The 25,792-nt window shown below is 49.0% G+C and overlaps 1 protein-coding gene across 1 annotated transcript in view; it reads right to left on the bottom strand.

The window, feature by feature from the left end:
• The window catches only part of adamts6 (ADAM metallopeptidase with thrombospondin type 1 motif, 6), a 429,889-nt gene that overhangs the window by 370,636 nt on the left and 33,461 nt on the right, over positions 1 to 25,792 (bottom strand). Inside the window, exon 5 of the mRNA XM_038791039.1 lies at positions 8,873 to 9,090. Coding sequence (XP_038646967.1) covers positions 8,873 to 9,090 — 218 coding nt within the window. The remainder of the gene's footprint in view (positions 1 to 8,872; positions 9,091 to 25,792) is intronic.

Genomic DNA, 25,792 nt, shown 5'->3' on the forward strand with positions numbered 1-25,792 from the left:
ATGGACAGAAAGCCAGGGGAGTGCATGCCTCAATTCCTGATTTATGCACTCAGCTGAGAGGATACCCTGCCAAGAATATGATGTTATAAAATTATTCCTCATATCTTAGAACTAGTGTTGAAAATCTTCCTGTTTGAATAACCGCCGCCTTAATTTTGCATGTTGTTACACATCCGTGTCTTCCAAATTTCTATATTTATAGATGAACACAGACAGATATAAATAGATTTTTATTGCAAGAGTCATCACGTCTGCTTCCACATTCTTCAGGTAGTTATAATTCATTGACAATTGCTACAACCAAAAAGGTCAAAATACATTCTTTCAAAGCAATATTCTTATTTGTTCTCCAATTATTCCGGTGTGACATACAGCAGAAAATGGACTGAAATGTTAGGCAAGATCAGTTGTTAGGAACATTGGGAAAATGTAAACCTGCTGGAAACTGGGGTCAGGATCCTCCCATCTTGAGACTAAGTGCTGTGGTGGGGCGGGAACATGGAGTGTTCCCCACTGCGAAGGCTGGCACCGACCTCATTAATTATGCACCCAGGTGTTTGACACCATATTGAGTGGCAAGGCAGGCCTGGATGGTGCATAGTCCACCACCATATCCAGGCACCACATTGAAAAGGCACCCACGATCACTGGCCCACTATTGAAGGGAGAAGGTGGATCTCCTCAAAATGGAGTTAACTCTCCAGGAGCACTCCGAGACCATGAGATGGGCCTCCTGAGAAAGAAGATGGATCTCCAGGAACATTCTGAGGCTGGAAGATGGACCCATCCAGGGCACCTGAATTAGAAGGTCCACCTGCAGATGCTCCCCTGGCACACTGCTGTGGTATACCAGGGTCCAGGGTTGCAGGCGGCCTCCATCCCGAATTACCAGGCATTGTCCAGGTGAGTCCCGACATCTGCTCGCCATGTTGTTCTAAACACGTTTCACACTGGCGTGAATTCCTGCGGGCCTTTATCTGCATCTTATTAATGGGAGGAAAATTAGGTTCATGCTGGCCTCTGGCGGGCTTCCTGACCTGCCATGGTGGGCTTCCTGACCCGCCATGGCGGGCACCAGTGGAAGATCCCGCTGTAAACTGACACCTGTGCAACACAAATTTCTGAGCCTCCCATCACATTCTCCCTCATGCCACTGTCAAACCCGCGATGCGGGCTTGGGGTAATTCCGTCCTGTTAGTAGGCAACAAAAATGGAATTTACCCATCAATGGCAATGTTAAATTGTAAGAAGCAAGCTCATCCATCCAAAGCTAGTGGGGTCTTTCTTGAAATATGCAAATAGGCTCCAATGGCAAATTGGAGTTCAACTCCAATATTAGCTATGTGGGGGAGCAACATTACAGGATATGGATTCTCATTTCAGAAGAGGGCCAGAAAGGGAACCTACTTTAAAGAACCATAATTAGGGCCCTTTGTGTCCAGCAGGAACAAAAGTGCTCCTTCAGACATCAGAAGAATACCATGGGCCTCCCCTGTCTCAGGCTTCAATCTCCTCTCCGAACAGCGATCGCTGGACTAGCCAGATAAGTACTGTGTTGAGCCAATCCCCAATTAATATTTATCATAGTCTCAAGGGCCTTTGGTCCCCAGCAGCAGCCTCCTGCTACCTGATTGTAATAGCAAAACATCCAAATCCAATTATGTACATTTTGTTGAGAAGTCATCCAACAGCAGGGGTGGAATTGTTTTAAAATAAAAGGCAAAATGGCAGGTTCTGACAGAAAACAATACAGCCAAGTTTTCTGACCAGATCTTCTGACACTAAGTCAAAAACAAAATCAAGGGGGGGGCATGGTTTGCACCGTCACTCTGGCAGGGCAGGGCCAGGGCCAGATAAGAGCTGGAAAGCCCAGCTCCGCCATCTTTGAAGTGTGCCCCGATCTGTGAAAAGGAGAAGCCCCTCCCCCCCCCCCCCCAACACAATGGCGGAGGGTAACCCTCTGGCATGCCCACTTCAATGCCCCCTGGCACTGCTCCCTTGAACTGTCAGGGTGCCAGAAGGCAATGCCCAGTCTTGGCCCTCAAACTCCAGGGGCCTCCGGGCACCCCCGCACCCTCGCGTGGTCAACACAGCTGGTCTTAGATTTTTAAAACCAGTGGTGAAACGCCCCGGCATATCGTCGCGCCACAGGGCCGGATGCTACAACATATAGCCATCCAATTATATTTAAATTAACTTATATGCATGCGGATCAGGAAAGCGTCGCCAATACGCCACTGGCACCGGGATGGGGGTTTGCTACAGGGAGTGTTTCAAACTATTGATCTCCCACTATGGCTGGTTTTATTCAGGGACTGGTTTAGCTCACTCGGCTAAATCGCTGGCTTTTAAAGCAGACCAAGCAGGCCAGCAGCACGGTTCGATTCCCGTACCAGCCTCCCCGGACAGGTGCCGGAATGTGCCGACTAGGGGCTTTTCACAGTAACTTCATTGAAGCCTACTCGTGACAATAAGCGATTTTCATTTTTCATTTCATGGCACTCTTTTGAGGTTTAGTGGCCAAATACAGCCATGGCAGGGTTGCCCCCTAGCTTCCTGGCCTGCTGTCGGGGCTACCACTGTTTGCATCAAATTCAGCCCCACACTTGTGGAGCTCCTATAGTTGCTAGTTCTAGAACAGTAAACAATTTGACTGTCCATTAATTTAAACAGTGTGAAGAAAGCTCAAACAACAAAAGAAAACTAAAAAAATCAACAAAAAAGACGGAAAAACAATGTAAAGGTACAAGGCATTCTGCAACTAGGAGACTAATATTGTGATTGTGAGTTTTTGGTACATATAACCAAATGAGACACCCCCACCCCCACTGAGAGCACATGTTAGAATAAAACAGGTACACTCAGGCCAGAATTCCCTGGCCGTTGAGATTCCCTCTTCCCCCTGGATATCCCAGCGGCTTGGGGTGGCCTCAATGGGAAATTTCATTGACAAGCGGCGGGAAGAGAGAATTCCAGCGCCAGCGACCAGGGCACTGCCGAGAAACACACGACCGCGGGGACGGGTGAATCCAGTCCTCACCCTACATTATTATCCATCCATTCACTTCAATGGACAATAAAAATATAGGAAGCACTGGCGTAATTTCCTCCATTCTCCCACGATACGGATTTTAAATAAACTACTAGAACTGATGACCATTGAGAAACAGTAAGAACTAACTAAAAAAAGAGGAACAATTTTCACAATCTTTTACAGACTGTCATGTGAGAGTACCTTTAAGAAATGGGTGTTTATAAATGGGTGTGTATATAAATATCTGTAGTGAGAGTACCTTTAAGAAATGGGTGTTTATTACTGCAGCGATGTCAGAGAGTGGGTGGAGCTGGGCTGTTTGTCAGCTTTTTACTTTCATTTTTGAGCAGGCTGCAGGGTGTGTTTTAGTTTTGTTTTCAGTGCTGGAGCTGAAGCCAGATAAAGCAGGTGTACTGCTGTTCTCTCTGCCATCAAAAGACTATCTCTTGATCGTTTGGTGAATTCAGAATTATAAATGTTCTCAGTAGTGAATGTAAACCTAACGTGTTTCTGTTCAAAGGTGTTTCTTCTGTCTTCTAGATGTTGTGTGGGAAGTTATTAAGCATTACTTAGTGTTGTATTCTTTGGGGGTTGTATTTGAATTGATGGTTGCTAAGATGTTCACTGTATGTTTTAAAAAGGTTAACTTGAGTTTATAGAATAAACATTGTTTTGCTTTAAAAAATACTTTTCCATTTCTGCTGTACCACACCTGGAGAGTGGGATGTGTGCTCCCCATACCACAATCTATTAAAAGTTGTGGGTCAGGTGAACTCCATGCTACACTTTGGGGTTCTCTAAACCCTGGCCCATAACAAGACTATTTTGGAAGTTCCTCAAAGAACCTTAAATATACACTAATAGAATAAACTAATTATTAGTGAAAAATAATGGGGGCGATTAAACGGCCGTGCTGCGGCCAAACAGCAACGCCCCACGTTGCAACGTGAATGATAGAAGCTGGGAGACCCCACTCCCGGGATCTACCCAGCTTGTAACGCTTTGAAAGATCTAGTGCGATCTTGCGAGACATTGCGATGTGAATCCCGCCCATGCAAATCTGCACATTAGAGAAAGACAGCTCTTCTCATTTTAATATGCAGTTTCTCAAGACACCCGAGTTGGTGGGATCTATCCCACTCACCTCAGAGACCTCAAGCAAGCGCTATTCAGTACTGGTCTCCACAATCATGGACCAGACAAAACATCACTCGTGGGGGTCTCCCACAGGATCAGAAATCCCAGGTGCTTGCCTTCTGGGCAGGATGGTGCCCTGGCACTGACAGCCTGACACTCTGGCAGTGCCACCTAGGTGCCAGCCTTGTACTGCAAAGGTGCCCAGGTGGCACTGCCAGGATGGCATTGCCAGGCTGGCATTTTTCACACGGCGATGATCGGGCTAGGTGTTGGGGGATTGCGGGGGGCACAAAACCGGGCTAAGTGTGGCCTCGGCTGCGTATTCCCCACTGAGGCCGCTTATCTAACCCGGGTGCCGTTCAATAGCGTGTTTCTCAGCACTGCGAGCACCAGGAAACACGAGGCTAAAAGCGTTCGCAATGGGACTTTGTTCCCATTTAGTTAATGTTTGTATGTCACCAGCAAAGTAAATTCCTGTCAATGCCAGAAGCAACCAGAAGTGCAATAATTGAGAGGTTTAATAGGACAATCTGATCCTGGGGAAGACCTCATGCTGGGTCTATTAAAGCATCTAATTGTTTATGTGAAAGTGCCCTATAATTATTCTATTCTTGCCTGGATAATGCATTCCACATAGGGAGGGAGAAAATGAAAAACTGGAGAAATTAATGGGATGACCCCCTGGAATCTGATGGCATACATCCGAGCATTTTAAAAGAAGTGGCTTCAGAGATATTGGATGCAGTTTCAAAACTCCTGAGGTTCTGGAATGGTCTGAGCAAGTTAGAAAGTAGAGAATGTAACCCCCCTGTTCAATAAAGAAAACTACAGACCAGTTAGCCTGACATCATTTGTCTCTATTTATTAATGCTGGAATCCATGATTAAGGAAGTGGTAACAGTGCACTTAGACAATCATAATCTGATTAGTCAGAGTCAACTGGTTCTAGGAAAGAGAAATCCTGTTCAACAAATCTATTTGTTTTTTGAGGATGTCACTAACCAGGGAGACACTGCAGATGTATATCTGGATTTTTAAAAGATATTCTAATAGAGTACCATACAAGTACTTGTCACACAAAGTAAGGACTCATGGTGTTGGGGATCACATATCGCATGAATAGAAGATTGATTAAAGGGCAGAGAAGAGAGTAGGAAAGAACAGGTTATTTTTAGGTTGGCAGACTGTTACTAGTTGGGTGCCAAAAGGATTAGTATTGTGGTCTCAGTTATTTCCAATCTTTATTAATTAGATGATGGGTCACGTGCAATGTATCCACTTTTGCTCGCAATACAAAGCTAGTTGGTAAAGCAAGCTGTGAAGAAAAGAGACAGATCTGAATTATCCCGTTGGCCTTGGGATCAAAATTGGGATCAAATTAGGTTCCCAAGCCCACACTTGCCAGCTGCAAGACCAACAGCACAATCTACCAGGGGGCAGGCCCCAAACTGATCGCCTTCACACTTGCCATCTTATTTAGGACAGAAAGCAGGCTCTCAATGCTGCATGCCCAATCACAGGGCTAACAGCTCTGGAACCTTAGCAGCCCACCCCAGGAAAGGTAGGCACTGCTGAGGGCAGGCCGGGGACCTCAATGGCACCACATGTACCTTTGGAGGCAAGGATGAAAATAAAAGAATATCAGGTATGGAGCCATTAGGCTCATTGGTGAAGGAGAAGCTCCTTCAGTGGAGTTGTTAAGCGTGTGTGTGGTCTATACTGCCTATGACTCCATCATTGCAGCATGGAGCCTTGAGCTCTGGAGGATCCTTGGCTTGCTGCAAGGAGGCAGCAGTCCTTAAGCTGGCAGTCCTTGTATTGGAGGACTGCTCGGTCAGTGGCAAAATGCAGACAAGGCCAGAGTCACCTCTAACTGGAGCCTCAACAATGTTAACTCAACTCCATGGAGTGGGCAGCCCAACTTTGCAGAGAATTTCCCTGCCTGCCCCTGGGAAAAGTCTCTGACAGCAGGAATGCATGACAGGGTTCTCACAGCTCTACCCTTTGCTCCCACAGCTCTGCCCTCCCCCTCACAGGGTCTCACAGTCTCACAAGCATGCTCTTTCTGTGGGGTGCTGTATCCAAATAGTGTCAGAATGGGTAAATATTTGGGAAGCACCAGCTTATAGCGTCTCAAATTTAGAAGAGTGATCTGATAATAACCTGAGAAAATTCAACAGGCTGGATACTGAGACTTGTTTTCCATGGCTGTCTCGGGCTGGGGGCTTTGGGGTAGGGGACATGTTGTCCGGATAAGGAGACAGCCATTGAAGACTGAGATGAGGGGAAATGTCATCATTCAGACGTTTTTGAATCTTTGGAATGCTGTACACCAGCAAGTTGTGGATGAGTAGACATGTGAGTATATTCAACGTTGTAGATCGATAGAATTTTGAACTCAAAAGGAATCAACGGTTATGTGGTTCAGGCAGGAAAGTGGAGTTGAAGTTAAGGATCGGTCATGATCATATTAAATTACGGAGTAGGTTCAGCTGGCCGTATGACCTCACCACACTCATATTTATTATGTTATTGTGTTCTTTCAAACTCTATAAGAGAGTTCGTGATGTTTATAAAATGCTTGAGTTTTATTTTCATGGTTTGCAATATAAGGCAAAATTATTGTCTTGCAACTCACTTACTGCCATATATTATCTTCATTTTCTCTCTAGTGAATAAAAGAAGGGAAATACATCGTTTTGCAAACATTTGATTATTAGTGTGTAAAAAGGGAATGATTTTGGCTTTTCCCACCGAGCAGCAACCGGTTAAAAAGCCCAGGTGATTTATCGACTGATTTGCTCCTGCTTCATGCTGATCTCAGTTTTTACCTGTTCTTTAATCAGGCAAGTTATTTTACTTCTCTTGTGAGGCCAAGGCCTGAATTTAGCATGGCCCTCGGCACCCGGACGTTGAGGTGAAAAGTGGGTCCTGAGCCCGCACCTGTCAACAGCAGGATCACCGTGGCAATTTCACCACAGGTGGCCTCCTAATTAACCACCTGTCCAATTAAGGGTAGTGGGCAGAGTTCTGAAGCTGCCAATCCAATCAGAAGGTCGGCAGCTGTGAAGCCTCAACAGTGTCGCTGAAGCATGCAGGAGGCCTCAAGAGTTAGACCAGGCACATAAAAAAATAAACCAGCTGAGGATCAGAGAGGAATCCCCTCTTGGGAGATTGTTGGGGGGAAAAGGCCTGACTTGAAGTGGACAGTAGCTAAGTATCCGATCCGCCGACTGAAAAGGTATACTGGTGGTGGGACTGCGTCAGGCAGCCATCCCAGTGGCCTCCTAGCCACCATCCAGAGGTTGGTAGAATTTTGCCCAAGGAGCACTTCTCTGGGACTCCCAATGAATAATTAGGGGTGCAATTCTCCCAGCCCCGCGCTGGGCCGGACAATCGCCGCAACCGCACCCGCCACACCGACGTCGGCGTGCGATTCTCCGAGGTGCGGAGGATCGGCGCCATTTGCGCTGGCGCGTTTGGCGCGGGTCGCTCTCCGCGGCCCGGCTGCTGATTCTCCGGCCCGGATGGACCGAGCGGCCACGCGGAAACGGCAGAGTCTTGCTGGCGCTGTTCTTGCTCGCAGCCGGCGGAACCTCTGCGCGAAGGGTCAGGGGCGGCCTGTGCGGCGGGGAAAAGCGCTCCTTCAACGGTGGAGGGGGGCCTCCGATGGGGTCTGGCCCGCGATCGGGGCCCACTGATCGGCGGACCGGCCTCTCCCCCCCACCGGGCCTACTTTGATGCGCTGCCGGCCCCTGAGCCCCCACACCATGTTGCGTCGGAGCCAGCGTGCTGAAGAACTTCCCCGCGCATGCACGGGTTGGCACGGCGTCCATTTGCCGCCGGGAAGGGAGGCTGGAGCAGCGTGAACCGCTCCAGCGCCATCGGTAGTCCCCGCGCCGTCGCAAACACTTAGTCTCCATTTCGGAGAATCATGCCCTAGGTCTCTTGTGCACTGGGTTTCCCACTCACAAAATCCCCTTGAAACTCCCTTCTTATAACTTACCTTCTCTGTAATAACCTGCACAGGGTGGGGTGGATAGTTTTTCCCATTTGGCCCGAGGCGTATGAGCTCCCCTGCTAACTATAGGGCTTCCTTCTCAATGGCAAGTCTCCCATTGGTGCTAAGCCAATGACCTCCTGCCACTCAAACTTCCATTCCCCTGCCTGCTGGCTAGCTGGTTACTTCTGCCCATTTCAGACAGGCAGCATGTAGTTGGAGCCTCACATACTTGAATCATGCTCCAAGCTGAAAATTCCCCTTGAATGTTCCTGCCTAGCTCATTTTAGTGAGAATAGTCTTAGAATTACACTATGCACTAAAAGATGCAAATTCTTAATGTGAAACTCCACTCTTCTATTTTAGTGAAGGTGCTCATTCATATTGGATAGGTTAATACCTCCACTAAACTAGCAGGGAGAAGAAAACAACAAGAAAATAGATTCAACTACAATAAAAGGCGGGTGGGGTTAGAGAATGAGGAGGGATGGGGAGATAGTTTAGTTTAGTTTAGGCGGGATCAGCGAGAGAAGATGGAGGGACTTGGGAATTGTGTGTGTTGTTGGTTGGGGAGGGGGTGTTATGTACTGAATTATGTTTACATTTCTATTTGTATCTTTTGTTGTTATAAAACCATAAATGCCATAAAATTAAATTCAACAGATGTTTATCATTTTAAAATACAAAGGGATAAAACTTACAATATTCATTACAGATAAGATATAATGTTCGATATCCTTACGACCATGATATCCCACCATCATTTTGTCTGCCACTACAAGAGTTTCCACAAAGCGCTCGAGGCTTACTGATCTCTTTTGTCGATGGGGATTGGTTGCAGTTTTGTTATCTGGCAATGAGGTTGGAAAAACTGTGGGATCATGTAACCACCAAGGCTTTCTTCTTTTTGGGCGGTCTTCTAGAAGTGAAGATAATCAACCACGTTAATTAGGTTAGTCATTCAGCACCTTGTAATTCAGCTACTTTCAAATGTGGAGTTTCATCTTCATGAATTAAAGCAATCCTTAATTAAAGGGCAGGAAAACATTGTGAGAACATCTTTCGTCAAATTCAATGGAAAAATAACACAGACTCAAGATGTCTTCATGCCCATTTGGTTACAAACAATGAAACCCTCAAGTGGGTGTCCCTTTTAGTTATACTGCTCAAGTGGCATCACAGATCTGGGCCATGCCTTTACACCCTGAACCAGCTTCAATTTCAGTCTGGCTTGAAAGCTGCTCAGCAGCTGACTAGAAGAGCCAATTCCCCACATTTCCTTCTTTGTACATTTGACCTTCTGCTTTATACAGTAGACACCGACTAAACTAGCAAGGGTTTGAAATGTAAAAAGGAGAAATAGTTGCAGAAAGGTTGTTTATCAAGTTTAGGGTAGGGAAAAATATGTAGCACAGAAAACACATTTAATCTTAGAACATCCCAAAGTGCTTTTACAACCAACTCATAATTTTCTGAAGTGTATTTACTTTGCATTTTTGCAATGCCGAAGAGTCTGGCTTCTCTGATCCAAAACACAAAACCTGGGAACACAGTGTCCTGGCAAGCAGGCTGTTTCACTTTCAATCTGCTGTTTAAAAGCACATCACAATTATAGGTCAACGGACTAAAATAATAAAATGAAAGAAATGGAAACAAAGGAAATAAAAGGAAGGACTCTTACACCCTCTAAACTACATCAGTCTCTTAAATCCTGCAGCAGGAACACATTTTTCTGATCCTTCAATAGACAAGTTTACAAGATTTCTGATATTTGGTGTTTGTGCAAAAATATTAAGAGGTGGTTTATCCCAGGCATTACAAGTCAATTTATACATTCAGGCCCCAGAAATTAGGAAGGGTTCTTTTGGGGATTCTATGTTGCAAACAGGGAGGAAGGGAGATATAAACTGCAGAATCACAGAATAGTTACAGCACAGTTAGCTCTTTCGAAGGGTCGGTGCAGACTGGATGGGTTGAATGGCCTCATTCTGCAGTCAGGAGTCTATCCAATAAAGAGGAGGCCATTCAGCCCATCATGTATGCAATGGTTCTCCAAAGCACCAATTACCTAGTGCCACTGCCTGACTTTCTTCCCATAGCCCTGGGCATTCTTCCTTTTTAAATATTAGTCCTACTTCTTCCTAAATATCTAAATTGACCCCACCTCCACCAACTTCTCAGCAGCACATTCCAGATCCCAACCACGTGCTGCATGAAAATATTTCTTCTCATGTCTTCATGCCGTCGGGGACTCGGCTCTTTTCCATGGTGGATCTGAAGACTGCATACCACCAGCTCCCAATCCGCCCGGGGGATCGCCACTACACGGCGTTCGAGGCAGACGGCCGCCTTTTCCATTTCCTCCAGGTTCCCTTTGGCGTCACGATCGGGGTCTCGGTGTTCCAACAAGCAATGGACCGAATGGTGGACCAGTACGGGCTGCGGGCCACGTTTCCGTACTTGGATAACGTCACCATCTGCGGCCATGACCAGCAGGACCACGACGCCAACCTCCACCGATTTCTCCAAACCACCCAAAAACTAGACCTCACATATAATAAGGAGAAATGCGGTTTCCGCACAACCAGACTAGCCATCCTAAGCTACGTCGTGGAAAACGGGGTCCTAGGACCCGACCCTGACCATATGCTCTTACAACTCCCTCTCCCTCACTCTTCCAGGGCCCTCAAGAGGTGCCTTGGATTTTTCTCCTATTACGCCCAGTGGGTCCCCCAGTATGCGGACAAAGCCCGCCCACTATTTAAGACTACACTCTTCCCACTGTCAGCCGAGGCCCGCCAGACCTTCAACTGCATTAAGGAGGACATCGCCAAAGCCGACATGCGGGCAGTGGATGAATCCGTCCCATTTCAGGTGGAGAGCGACGCCTCAGAGGTCGCTTTCGCTGCCACTCTGAGCCAGGCAGGGAGGCCAGTAGCTTTCTTCTCCCGAACCCTCTCCGCTTCAGAACTTCGACACTCCTCAGTCGAAAAGGAAGCCCAAGCCATTGTGGAAGTCGTACGGCACTGGAGGCACTACCTCGCTAGTAGGAGGTTTACCCTCATCACCGACCAGAGATCGGTTGCCTTTATGTTCGATAACTTGCAGCGGGGCAAAATTAAAAATGACAAAATCTTGAGGTGGAGGATCGAACTCTCCACCTATAATTATGATATCATATATCGTCCGGGGAAGCTCAACGAGCCCCCAGATGCCCTGTCCCGCGGCACATGCGCCAGTGCGCAAGACGACCGATTTCAGGCAATCCACAATGACCTCTGCCACCCGGGGGTCACCCGGCTCGCCCACTACATCAAGGCCCGCAATCTGCCTTTCTCCACCGAGGAGGTTAAAGCTGTCACCAGGAATTGCCCGATCTGCGCGGAGTGTAAACCACACTTCTATAGACCAGACAAGGCCCACCTGGTAAAGGCATCCCGGCCCTTTGAACGACTGAGTATTGATTTCAAAGGGCCCCTCCCCTCGACCAACCATAAAATCTATTTCCTTAATATCATAGGTGAATTCTCCCACTTCCCGTTTGCCATCCCATGCCCCGATATGACCTCCCATACAGTCATCAGAGCGCTGCAGTGTCTTCACCCTGTTCGGTTTCCCTAGCTACGTCCGCAGTGACAGGGGTTCATCCTTCATGAGCGACGAGCTGCGTCAGTACCTGCTCGGCAAGGGCATCGCCTCGAGCAGGACTACCAGGTATAACCCCAGGGGTAACGGGCAGGTGGAGAGGGAGAACGCGACGGGCTGGAAGACCGTCCTACTGACCCTACGGTCCAGGAATCTCCCGACCTCCCACTGGCAGGAGGTCCTCCCCGATGCGCTCCATGCAATTAGGTCCCTCCTGTGTATGGCCACTAATCAGACGCCTCACGAACGATTATTTGTTTTCCCCAGGGGCACTACCACGGGGGCCTCGCTTCCATCTTGGTTGAGGAGACCGGGCCCTGTCCTCCTTCGGAAGCACGTCCGGACACATAAAACAGACCCACTGGTAGAGAGGGTCCTACTCCTGCATTCAAACCCCCACTACACATTTATCGAGCACCCCGATGGCCGGCAGGACACCGTTTCCCCCGGGACCTGGCACCTGCAGGATCTACCACTACTACTACCACTACCGCCGAGGTACCCCTCACACCACACCCCACCCGAACCCCCACGCCCTGCGCCCCTGCACCTACAGGTTTCCTGCGTCCCTTTTCACCCGAAACACCGGTCAGGAACGAAGCTCTGAAAGGACCACCCCCGGAGTCCACCCTCGGATTCACACCGAACATCTGTACACAGCCATCCGAAGCGGCTGCAACTCCGGTGCTCCGCCGGTCCCAGAGAATGATTCGAGCACCGGACCGACTAAACTTATAGACCCATCACCCCCGCCGGACTTGATTTTTTAACAGGGGGTGAATGTGGTGAATGTATATCATAAATTCACACTGTATATCACTGTGTTCCTGTGGGCTCCATTTGTGAGCCGTTGCCCGGCTCTGCCCACAGGGGGAGATGAGGGGCATGTACAGGGCTCCGCCCTTGGCTCCGTCCATGGCTCCGCCTGTTAATTCCTGGTTAATTTGCTGTCAGTCTAGATTCAATAAAATCTGAGATGGATTTGCAGGTATCATATCATTTAATAATAACTAACTTGCAAGGCTGCATCAATCCATAGAGCTACAGAACACACACTGTCTTCTGCAAGCTCCAGGAATAAAAAGAAAGTATGCAAAGAAACTTCTGCTGATATATTCAAAATCACAGTAAGATTCACATATAAGCTTCCCATTGGTCATTCTATACACCTCCTGACCTGGCCCTATATCCTAATTGGTCACTTTGCATTGTAACCCCAGCATCCTTTTCACCATGCTCACCACGAGGTTCCCATCCCCCGCGAGCCATGCTCTGCTCTGCTCTTTCCTTTGTTCTGTCTGTGAACACAGTACGCTCAGGGTCCTGCGGTCCACCCCCTGCGTTTGTTCACTTCCTCACGCCCACAACCGGAAGTATAAAGTGCTGCGGTCTTGCGAGCCTGCCTTCAGTTCAGCTAGTCGCAGGCAAGCTCAGTTGTAAGTCGATTAAAGCCACAGTTTACTTCAACTCATGTCTCTGAGTGAATTGATGGTCGCATCATGGACCCCGCCAGTGAACACTCCACCATGCACCCCACCAGTGACCTCCCCCAGCCAACCCCAGGCCTGCGCCGCGTGGCAGCCACACAACCCTGGGGGACCCAAGTGCTACTTCTGCGGACAGTCAAAACACCCCGACAACGCTTCCCGGCACGGAGCGTGCTCTGCAAGGCCTGCGGTAAGAAAGGACATTTTGCTGCTGTTTGCCAAGCCCGCTCGGTCGCCGCTGTTGCCCCGGCACCCCCCATGTGCGACCTGTGGGCGCCGCCATCTTCCTCGCCTCAGACCTCGTGCGGCCCATGGGCGCCACCACCTTCCTCGCCTCACAACACGTGCGGCCCGTGGGCGCCGCCATCTTGCCTGCTTCAGGACACGTGCGGCCCGTGGGCGCCGCCATCTTCCCCGCCTCCGTGGCGATCTGGTGGTACTGCACCGCAACCCTCACCATCCAGGGCGTAGAGTTCAGTATCTTCCGGCTCTACGTCCTCCTGAACCTCTGCGCTTCCTTGCTACTCAGCCTGGACTTCCAGTGCAACCTCCAGAGCCTAACCCTGAAATTTGGCGGACCCCTACCACTCCTTACTGTATGGGGCCTCACGACCCTTAATGTCGACCCACCTTCCCTGTTTGTGAACCTCACCCAGGATTGCAAACCCATCGCCACCAGGAGCAGACGGTACAGTGCCCAGGACAGGACCTTCATCAGGTCTGAGGTCCAGCGGCTGCTGCAGGAAGGCATTATCGAGGCCAGCAACAGCTCCTGGAGAGCCCAAGTGGTAGTGGTGAAAACTGGGGAGAAAAACAGGATGGTCGTTGACAACAGTCAGACCATCAATCGGTACACGCAGCTCGACGTGTACCCCCTCCCTCGCATATCTGATATGGTCAATCAGATTGCACAGTACCGGGTCTTCTCGACAGTGGACGTGAAATCTGCCTAACCCTATTCTCAAGGCGGACCGCCAGTACACCGCATTTGAGGCAGACAGCCGCCTTTACCATTTCCTTAGTGTTCCCTTCGGCGTCACTAACGGGGTCTCGGTCTACCAACGGGAGATGGACCGAATGGTTGACCGGTACAGACTGCGGGCCCCCTTCCCGCACTTGGATAACGTCGCCATCTGCGGCCCCGACCAGCAGGACCACGACGCTAACCTTGCCAAATTCCTCCACACGGCCAATCAACTCAACCTAACCGACAACAAGGAGAAGTGCGTGTTCAGCACGGACCGATTAGCCATCCTCGGCTATGTGGTTCAGAACGGAGTTCTAGGGCCCGACCCCGATCGCATGCGCCCCCTCATGAAACTCCCACTCCCCCACTGCCCCAAGGCTTTCAAACAGTGCCTGGGGTTCTTCTCGTACTACGCCCAGTGGGTACCTAACTATGTGGGTACCGCCCACTCATTCACTTCACCGTTTTCCCACTAATGGCCGAGGCTCACCAGGCCTTCAACCGTATCAAGGCCGACATCGCCACGGCTGCGATGCATGCGGTCGATGAGACGCTACCCTTCCAAGTCGAGAGCGATGCATCAGATGTTGCTCTGGTCGCCACCCTCAACCAGGCAGGCAGGCCCGTGGCATTCTTTTCCCGCATCCTCCATGCCTCCGAAATTCGGCACTCCTCTATTGAAAAGGAGGGCCAAGCCATCGTAGAAGTTGTGCAGCATTGGAGGCATTACCTGGCCGGCAGGAGATTAACTCTTCTCACTGACCAACGGTCGGTAGCCTTCATGTTTAACAACACGCAGCGGGGCAAGATCAAAAATGATAAAATCTTGCAGTGGAGGATCGAGCTCGCCACCTACAATTACAAGATTTTGTATCGCCCCGGTAAGCTCAACGAGCCCCCCGATGTCCTATCCCGAGGTACATGTGCCAGCGCACAAGTGGACCGACTCCGCACCCTGCACGACGATCTCTGTCACCCAGGGGTCCCCACTTTTATCACTTCATAAAGGCTCACAATCTGCCCTACTCCATCGAGGAAGTCAGGGCGATCACCAGAGACTGCCAGGTCTGCGTGGAGTGTAAACCGCACTTCTACCGGCCAGACCGTGCGCGCCTGGTGAAGGCCTCCTGCCCCTTTGAACGCCTCAGCGTGGACTTCAAAGGGCCCCTCTCCTCCACCGTCCGCAACACGTACTTTCTCAATGCGGTCGACGAGTACTCGAGATTCCCCTTCGCCATCCCATGCCCCAACATGACGTCTGCCACCATCATCAAAGCACACAACACCATCTTCGCTTTGTTCGGTTCCCCGCCTACGACCACAGCGACCGTGGATCCTCATTTATGAGCGACGAACTGCGCCAGTACCTGCTCAACAGGGGCATTGCCTCGAGCAGGATGACCAGCTACAACCCCCGGGGAAATGGGCAGGTGGAGCGGGAGAATGGGACGGTCTGGAAGGCCGCCCAGCTGGACCTATGGTCCAGAAATCTCCCGGCCTCCTGCTGGCAGGAGGTCCTCCCCGACGCCCTTCACTCCATTCGGTCTCGCCTGTGCACTGCGACTAATGAAACCCCCCATGAACATCTCTTTGCCTTCCCTAGGAAGTCCACCTCTGGAGTTTCTCTCCCAACGTGGCTGGCAGCTCCAGGACCCGTTCTCCTCCGCATGCACGTGCAGCTCCACAAGGCAGACCCATTGGTTGAGAGAGTATAGCTACTCTACGCAAACCCGCAGTACGCCTACGTAATGTACCCCGACGGCCGCCAAGACACAGTCCCCCTCAGGGACCTGGCACCAACTGGGTCCCCACACATCACCACCCCCTCTGCACCGGCGCCACCCTACCTTCCCCCGGCGCACCCCACCACAGCCTCCGCTCCAGGACGATTCGCCCTCCCCTTGGTCCCACCTGTGGATGAAGATGAGGTCGACACACTCCCGGAGTCACCGATGACCGAACCGACGCCTGAATCGTCCCCACAACTGCGGCGCTCGCAACGACGGATCAAGGCGCCCAACCATCTAAATTTGTAACCTCATTCTTAAATTTTAAACAACCTGTTTGTAAATTGTTTCCAGCACCCCCGCTGGACTCTTTTTTTAACAGGGTGTGAATGTGGTCGTCACCACTGTTGTATTGCGTATACTGCATACGAGGGTATTACAGTAAGGCTCCTGTACTAGAGGTACGGGGGTAGATCCCTGCCTGCTGGCTCCACCCATTTCAGCAGCAGCTGCGGGAGACTCCACATCTCTGCGTAATGAAGCCTTCATTTCTCTCTACTTTCGTCTCGTTGTAATTAATAGTGCATCAGGCAGTGCGACTTTAGGGTCATCAGACCAGACAAATCCTGTGGACATAGCCGCAGAATCGGAGAATCCAGCTCTATGTTTTCCCATTGGAGCTGAATTGCACCTAATTTGTGCTCCCAAGCAATTCCCAATCCTCAGGCATGCAGATTTACGCATGACAAGGATTGCAAGGGTTTCCCGAGGAAATCCAGCTCTCTGGCTGCCATTTTGAGTGGGCAGCCCGATAGCAAGGTCCAACAGCTGGCCACCCTGCCCCTCCTTTCCCTGCAGCACAATTCAGCCCCAATCTTGGATTTTCTGGGCCCAGACCACTCCCCCACCCCACCCTACCCCAAGTACAGGGATACAGAATTAAGTATTTTCAAATCACCTCCCTTCACGGTTGAATAATTTTGAAGTGGTCAGCTGGAAATTGACAACACTTAATTCTGTTTGAAGTGGTGCAGGAGCAGTCAGTCAAGGCTTAATGTTTATAAACATTACAGTTAGAGCACTTCAGAGTTACTCAACCTTGAAGTAAGATGGATGGAGCAATGCTGGCAGCTGGGGGTGTGTAGAAGCTGTCAATCACAGCCTAGTAAAATCAATATCAACGAGAAATTAATGAATGCCTTGCAGTACCAAGAGAATGATCCATTCTCATCCTCTGCCTGAGATCTCCAAAATCACAGATGCCAGCCAATTGGACTTGCTCTATGTTATACATCTATATTTTATATAGATACATAGAAGATAGGAGCCTTGCCCTTCGAGCCTGCTCCAGCATTTATCACGATCATGGCTGATCATCCAATTCAATAGCCTAATCCTGCTTTCTCCCCATAGACTTTGATCCCATTCTCCCCAAGTGCTGTATCTAGCCGCCTCTTGAATATATGCAATGTTTTAGCATCAACTACTTCCTGTAGTAATGAATTCCACAGGCTCACCACTCTTTGTGTGAAGAAATGTCTCCTCATCTCTGTCCCAAATGGTTTACCCTGAATCCTCAGATTGTGACCCCTGGTTCTGGACACACCCATCATTTGTAACATCTTCCCTGCATCTACCCTGTCTCGTCCTGTTAGAATTTTATAAGTCTCCATGAGATAACCCCTCATTCTTCTAAACTCCAGCGAGAATAATCCTAACCTAGTCAATCTCTCCTCATATGACAGTCCCGCCATCCCTGGAATCAGTCTGGTAAACCTTCGATGCACTCCCTCGAGAGCAAGAACATCCTTCCTTAGAAAAGATCAAAACTGCACACAATATTCTAGGTGTGGCCTCAGCAAGGCCCTGTATAATTGCAGCAACACATCCCTGCTTCTGTACTCAAAACCTCTTATAATGAAGGAGCAGTGCTCCGAAAGCTAGTGTTTGAAACAAACATGTTGGACTTTAACCTGGTGTTGTAAGACTTCTTACAGTGCTCACCCCAGTCCAACGCTGGCATCTCCACATCTCGTAATGAAGGCCAACATACCATTAGCCTTCTTTACCGCCTGCTGCACCTGCAAGGTTACCTTCAATGACTGGTGCACAAGGACACCCAGGTCCCACTGCACACTCCCCTCTCCCAATTTACAACTGTTCAGGTAATAATCTGCCTTCCTGTTTTTGCTTCCAAAGTGAATAACCTCACATTTATCCAAATTATACTGCATCTGCCATTGATTTTCCCACTCGCCCAACCTGTCCAGATCATGCTGTAGGATCCCTGCATCCTCGTCACAGTTCACCCTCCCACCTAACTTGGTATCAAACTTTGAGATGTTACATTTTGTTCCTTCATCCAAATCATTAATATATATTGTGAATAGTTGGGGTCCCAGCACCGATCCCTGTGGCACCCCACTAGTTACTGCCTGCCAATTTGAAACAGACCCATTAATTCCTACTCTTTGTTTCCTCTCTGCCAACCAGTTTTCTATCCACCTCAGTACATTTCCCCCAATCCCATGCACTTTCATTTTGCACAATAATCTCTTATGAGGGACATTGTCAAGCGCCTTCTGAAAGTCCAAATGTACCACATCGACTGGCTTCCACTTGTCAACTGTACTGGTTACATCTTCAAAGAATTCCAACAGATTTGTCAATCATGATTTCCCCTTCATAAATCCATGCTGACTCTGACTGATCCTGCCACTGCTTTCTAAATGTTCCGCTATAAAGTCCTTGATAATGGATTCAAAAATTTTCCCCACTACTGATGTTAGGCTAACTGGTCTATAATTCCCTGTTTTCTCTCTACCTCCCTTTTTGAATATTGGAGTGGCATGAGCTACCCTCCAATCTGCAGGTTCCAGAGTCTATAGATGCCCGGAAGATGATCACCAATGCATCCACTATTTCCAGAGACACCTCCTTAAGCACTCTGGGATGCAGATTATCAGGCCCTGGGGATTTATCTGCCTTCAATCCCACCAATTTTCCCAGCTCCATTTCTCTACTAATGTTGATCTCCCTCAGTTCTTCCCTCTCACTAAACCTTTCATTCTCCAGCATTTCTGGTATCTGATTTGTGTTCTCTTTTGTGAAGACAGAACCAAAGTATGTATTCAATTGCTTAGCCATTTCTTTGTCCCTTATTATGCATTCCCCTATTTCTGTCTGTAGGGGGCCTACATTTCTCTTTACCAATCTTATTCTCTTCACATATCTATGGAAACTCTTAGTGACAATCTTTATGTTCTCTGCAAGCTTCCTTTCACACTGTACTTTCCCCTTCTTAATCAATCCCTTGTCGTTCTTTGCTGAATTCTAAACTGCTCCCAATTCTATTATTTTTCTTGGCCAATCTATACTTCTTCCTTGGATCGGATACTATTTCTAATTTCCTTTGTAAACCATGGATTGGCCCTTGTACCCATTTTGCTTTTGTGCCAGGCAGGAATGAACAGTTGCTGTAGTTCCCCATGCGTTCCTTGAATGTTTGCCATTGCCTATCCACTGTCATCCCTTTAAGTAACTCTCCCCAATCTATCAAGGCCAACTCACGCCTCATATCTTCATTGTTTCCTTTATTAAGATTCAGCACCCTAGTCTCCGAATCAACTATTCACTCTCCACCTTGATAACAAATTCTATCATGTTATGGTCGCTCATCCCCAAGGGGTCTTGCACAGCCAGTTTGGCAATGATTCCCTTCTCATTACACAGTACCCAGTATGAGATGGCCTGCTCTCTAGTTGGTTCCTCCACATATTGGTTAAGAAAACCATCCCATATATACTCCAGGAATTCCCCCTCTAAGGCATTGTGACTAATTTGATTTGCCCAATCTATGTGAAGATTAAAATCACCCATGATCACCGATATTCCCTTATTACATGCATCTCTAATTTTGTGTTTAATGCCATTCCCAACATCGCTACACAGTTTGGGGGTCCATATATGACACCCACTAATGTTTTTTGCCCCTTGGTATTTCTCAACTCTGCCCATACAGACTCCACATTGTCAGAGCTAATATCCTTTCTCACTATTGTGTTAATTTCCTCTTTAACCAGCAGTGCCACACCACCACCTTTTCTTTTATGCCTGCCGTTCCTAAATACTGAATACCCTGGAAAATTCAGTTCCCATCCCTAGTCACCCTGCAGCCATGGTTCCATAATCCCAATTATATCATACCCATTTATATCTATCTGCGCGATTAGTTCATCCACTTTATTGCAAATGCTCCATGCATTAAGGCACAGGGCCTTTTATATCAAGAAATCACTAACTGCACTGGATAAGGCAATGGCTATGGGCGCTAACAACATACCAGCAACAATGCACCAGAACTAGTTGAACTCCTAGCCAAGCAGTTCTAATACAGTCGTAATACTGGAATCTACCTAACAAAATAAAATATTGCCCGAGTATGTTCTGTCCACAAAAAGCAGGACAAATGCAATCCCATCAACTACCGCCCTATCAATCAACTCTGAATTATCAGCAAAGTAATGGAAGGTGTTGTTGATAATGTTGTCAAGGAGCCTATCCAAACTTGAACAAAAGAGCTGAACACCACAGGTGAGCTAACAGTGACTGTCCTTGACATTAAGGCACAATTTGCCTGAGAATGGCATCAAGGACCTGTGGTAAAAATGAAATCAATGGAAATCAGAGGTAAAACTTTCCACTGATTGACATCATAACTAGCAACAAGGAAAATGGTTGTGCATGTGGAAGGTCAGTCCTCTCCACCCCAGGACATCACTGCAGGAGTTCCCCAGCGTAGTGTCCTAGGCCAATCATCCTCAGCTGCCTTGTCCCTTGGCCAGGTCATGTACTAAAACCATGTCCTTTGCCTTGTAGGAACATCTACTGAAGAGCCTGGTCCATTTACCAGCAGTATCCCACTGCCCACCCGCGACACCGTCTGATGCACAAATAAAGCTTCTGATACACATTAGGTGGAGGCAGGAACGTTCCAGGCATCGGATAGTCGGATCTCTGCTGGATCCCAGGGCTCAGGCAGGTGCCATGCCTCTGGACACGCTCACCCCTCAGCTGCTGGAGATGTAAAAGCAGAGCAGGAATATCAGAAGTTGTCAGCGACTTTCCTGTGACTGCAAAGCCGAATTAATTTGTCTCTAAACTAAGGGGTCCCAAGGCACCCCAGCCAACACTGCAAGGGTGGTGTCTGCAGTGGAAATTCTGGGGCAAGAGCTCAAATCCAAGACGGGAGAATTCAAAGTTGGGCTCAGTTCCTGAGAACCATGACTGAGGGGTTCAGCACCATGCTGCAGACAATGGCGGGCCTCCAGGACTGGCAGCACCAAATGACATTGAGGCTTCTGGAGCTCACTCCAGCTGCCCCTCCACCCCATGGAGTAACCCAGGGACCCACAGGCACCCGGAGGGAGGATACCCAGGACACCCTGAGGATGACCAGCAGGAATTCCCCCTTCCTGAGATAGGTGTAACTCAGGCAACAGCTGACAGAACAGGGTGACTGAACAAGACCAATGTCACCCGGCAGCAAGCCGGAGGCCCTCCAGAGAGTGCCTGCCAAGCGCACCTCGGGCAATGGGGCGTGGAAGGCAGCAGGCCGCCTCCACTTGAGTTGTGCATCTTGGAATACACCCAAACGTAGTGGGAGGATTCGCAAGTGTAGGGAGTTGTAGGGGCACAGCATGGGCACAGGTGAAGTTAGGCACAGGCTGCTGGGGGTCATTATCACTTATAACATCGGCATGTGTCACTGAATTAAATACCATTATTGTTCATCACTTTACCGCCTCAGAATTATTAACCCACATCCTAGTGGTATTTTGTTTCTCCCCGTCAGGACACAGTTGTTCTCACTGGCCCTTCATGTCCTCCAGCTGGTTAGGCCCACTCAGCTTGAATGTTTTATTCACAGTGATAGGACTCAGGCATGATCCTCTGGCGGCTGTACTGGAAGGTCCCACTGATCCTGTCAATGCAGTGGAAGCACATCTTCAGGGGGCCGGCACACCGCTCTATCACAGACCGGGTGGCACTCTGAGCTTTGTTATACCGGGATTCAGCTGCAGTCTCTGGCACTGATGTCATTAGCCAAGACCTCAGGGGATATCCCTTGTCTCCTACAAGCCATCTGGACAGCCTGGGCTGACCGTCAAAAATGCCAGAAATCTGCGATTGCCTAAGGATGTAATTATCATGCAAAGTCCTAAAACAATAGGCACACACGTGCATGAACCACAACTGGTGGTCACACACCAGCTGCATATTGAGGGAGTGAAATCCTTCCTTGCTTATGAAAGGCATTCCCTGATACCACGGGATGTGAAGAGTGACATGGGCACAGTTGATCGACCCTTGCACCTATGACAGACCAGCTATGGTGACCTCATGGATGCACTTAGAATCATAGAATGCCTACAATGCAGAAACAGGTCATTTGGCCCATCTGCACTGACCCTCTGAAAGAGCACCCTACTGGGCCCTCAGCCCCACAATATCCCCGTAACCCCACCTAACCTTTGGACACTAAGGGGCAATTTAGCATGGCCAATCCACCTAACCTGCATATCTTTGGACTGTGGGAGGAAAGCGGAGCACCTGGAGGAAACCCACGCAGACACGGGGAGAACGTGCAGACTCCACACAGACAGGGACACTAGGTCAGAATCGAACCCATGTCCTTGGGGTTGTGGGGCAGCATTGCTAACCACTGTGCCATCGTGCCACACCACCTATGGGTGGATGCCTGCGAAATGCCACATAGGTCATCCGTGGAGCCCTGGAATAACCCCGTTGCTTAAAAACTGAGGGCTGCCTTGACCTTTACTACCACAGCGAGCGGGTGTCCTCCACCACCACATGGAGCCAAGTCCACTAGGATGTGGTACTGGTATTGCAGTCTCCCCAGTGAGGAGAAACCTCCTGCGGCACATGTTGTCCAACAGTTCCATGAAGGACACTCGGGATCGATACATCCTCGGTCTTGCTCTGCACCTTGGTGCCCCTTACATGGTTGCATTGGCTTCCAGCCCCAGCGCCTGCACTGCAGCCCCCTGTCTCCTGCTGCTGGGTCTTCCCTGATGCCGCCATACATTGCTGCTGGAGTTTGTGCTCCTCCAGCACTCTTATAAGCAGAATAGGCAGCTTCAGTGGCTCCATCCTGATATTAATCAGTTATCTGTGAGGGATGAGATAGAGAATCAGGCAGCCAGATAAACGTCAGTACCTCACCAGACCCATTGGCTTCCCAGCCATGGAAGCAGCGAGTCCCAGACCTTATAGGGCAGTGCCGCTCACTCACAGTTCAAGTAATTTCCCATCTCCATTGCAGGACTGGCCCCGGGCTACACCCTCACCCAATCAAAGTCCATCCCCCCATTCCCTGTACCTCAGGCTGGGCACCATGTGGCCTTCTCTTTCAGGGTCTTATCCACCTATCCAATTAGGCTCAGCTCCTTGATTCTCATCTCATGTGGACTGCAGACGCAGCTGCCCCATACCCCCATTCCACAGCCTTCTAAGAACTTTCAAACAACATAAGCTGCACACCAGGACCGCCGACAACAGCCACGAACCATCATCGTGGAAACCCCCCCCCATCCTTCCTAATCCCGGACACACCACAGCCCCTCCCCGCACCCCCAACATCTTCAGAGCTAACCAGCAGGCTCTGTCTCCTTGCACTCTCTGGTGCTGGGTGGAGACAGTGGTGCTTACCTCCTTCCTCCCTCTCGAAGGTCATAGCACCAGGTTCCCCTTCTTAAAAAGCAGCAGTAATTCGCACCAGCGTGATGTCACGTCTGGTGGGTGGGAAGATTCAATAAGAGCTGAAGATGCAACATTAACCATAGTGCACAGTGGTTAGCACTGCTACCTCACAGCACCAGGGACCCGGGTTCAATTCCAGCCTTGAGTGACTGTCTGTGTGGAGTTTGCACTTTTCCCCGTGTCTGTGTGGATTTCCTCCAGGTGCTCTAGTTTCCTCTGGCTGTCCAACGATGTGCAGGTTGGGCAGATTCACCATAATCAATGTGCAGGGTTACAGGGATAGGGCAGGGGAGTGGAACTCAGTGGTGTGCTCTTCTGCAGGGTTGGTGCAGACTCAATGAGCTGAATGGCCTCCTTCTGCACTGGATGGATTTTAAAATAGATTTGAATTCATGGCCGTGAATTTATTTGTGGCATCAGGGAGACCCCGGGAAATCGCGTCAGCGCAAATCCCGTTTTTGGCCTCTTGCAAGATTTAGCAGCCATTACAGGATTTGCGCCCACAGCTAATGAACCTGTTAAATCCCGCCCACAGAATACTAAACAAAAGAGCAAGGCCGACGAAAGGACACTGTTGGGAAATAGTGTGCAATGCTCCACCCCCTGCCTTCCTCCCCACTATAGCAGCGTACAGCCCACCCCCAACCAACGTGAAAAATCTGTGGAACATATGTTAGTCACAGCAAGTGATGCAGAGACTCTACCTGGCACTTGGCAAGTACCAGGCAACCTGGAAAACTTTCTTGGAAACTCACACACCTCCCGCACAGATCCAGACTACCTCCCAAGGAAGTTTGAACATCGCTGCGAGTTAACAACCTTCTCCCAGTTTGTTACACAGTACAATGTGCCAACCCTCCCGCAAAAAAAGCCACAGCAAGCAGGATCCTCGGCAACCCTGAACTCAGGCAAAGCCTAGAAACTGTGCTCAAATGCAAACAGCAATGTCTGCTGAGCAGAACCAACAACATGTGTGCACTACTTATCCTTCTTAATAGAACATGTGATGGAGCAGCAGTGATGTCACAAAATACACATATGTATTCTCTGTTTTTATTCAAAAGGAATCTTTTCCCCTATATGTTACATGGCAAGAACAATCTTGTGCTGGGTGAATATCAGGTTAGGGAAAAGGCTGATGGCTATAGGGTAGGTACAGACAAAGATAAGTACATATTACATACAACAAGAAGCTGAGACCATGGAAATGCTGTTATATCACTTAGGTATTCTGCAGTCATGCTTGATTTACTTTTGAAGGAGGCAGAATATTTTCCAGAGTATTTCATCAGTAAATCAAATGGATTGGGCAGAATCCCCATTCGCGGGTTTTACATTGTCGAAGGAATGCGCTTGACGGACTGAGTGACCTTTTTTTGTCCTGTGCCTTGTGTTCTTAAATGTAGCAACAACTGTGGACCTCGGCCTTTTCTAATCTAACAATTCGTATGTTTTTCCACTATATCACCTGAAATCAGATAGAACAGCAGAAGATAAATCAAAGCTGCGTTCTCTGTGACCCCACTGAAGACATGGTTTTCCTCTTGCTACCCTAACAGGGAGTGCTGACAGCCCAGCATTAACAATCCAGCTGCATTTAAATGACAGAAACATGCCACCATTGCCCCAACCCCCACCTATTTCCCAGCTTCCTCCACAGACTCAGTCAATGCTGGTGTGGCAGTAGTCGCTGAGGCAGTGGCAGAATGCCTACTCTTTGCTTTTTGTACGCAGGGAAGCTATATGGTTGGCATCCTCTCCTTAGTCTTTAAAATCTGATCTGTTTCAGGTCTTGGTTCAGTCCAAAGCCTGACCAAAAACAAATGTCAGTGTTTTTAGGCTCCTTGGGCCTCTTTTTCGCCAGCATTTCCCTCTTCTTGGTGGACTCCTTCTTGACGACGAAGGTTTCTCCCGCCGCCCTCACCCCGCATCCCAGCGCAGAATGCAAATAAGAACTCAAAACACAAGAGGCTGAGTCACAACAAAAATCCAGAGACCAAATCAAGGCAGCTG

This window comes from Scyliorhinus canicula, chromosome 3 (genome assembly GCF_902713615.1).
Source record: "Scyliorhinus canicula chromosome 3, sScyCan1.1, whole genome shotgun sequence".
NCBI classification, from domain to species: Eukaryota; Metazoa; Chordata; class Chondrichthyes; order Carcharhiniformes; family Scyliorhinidae; genus Scyliorhinus; species Scyliorhinus canicula.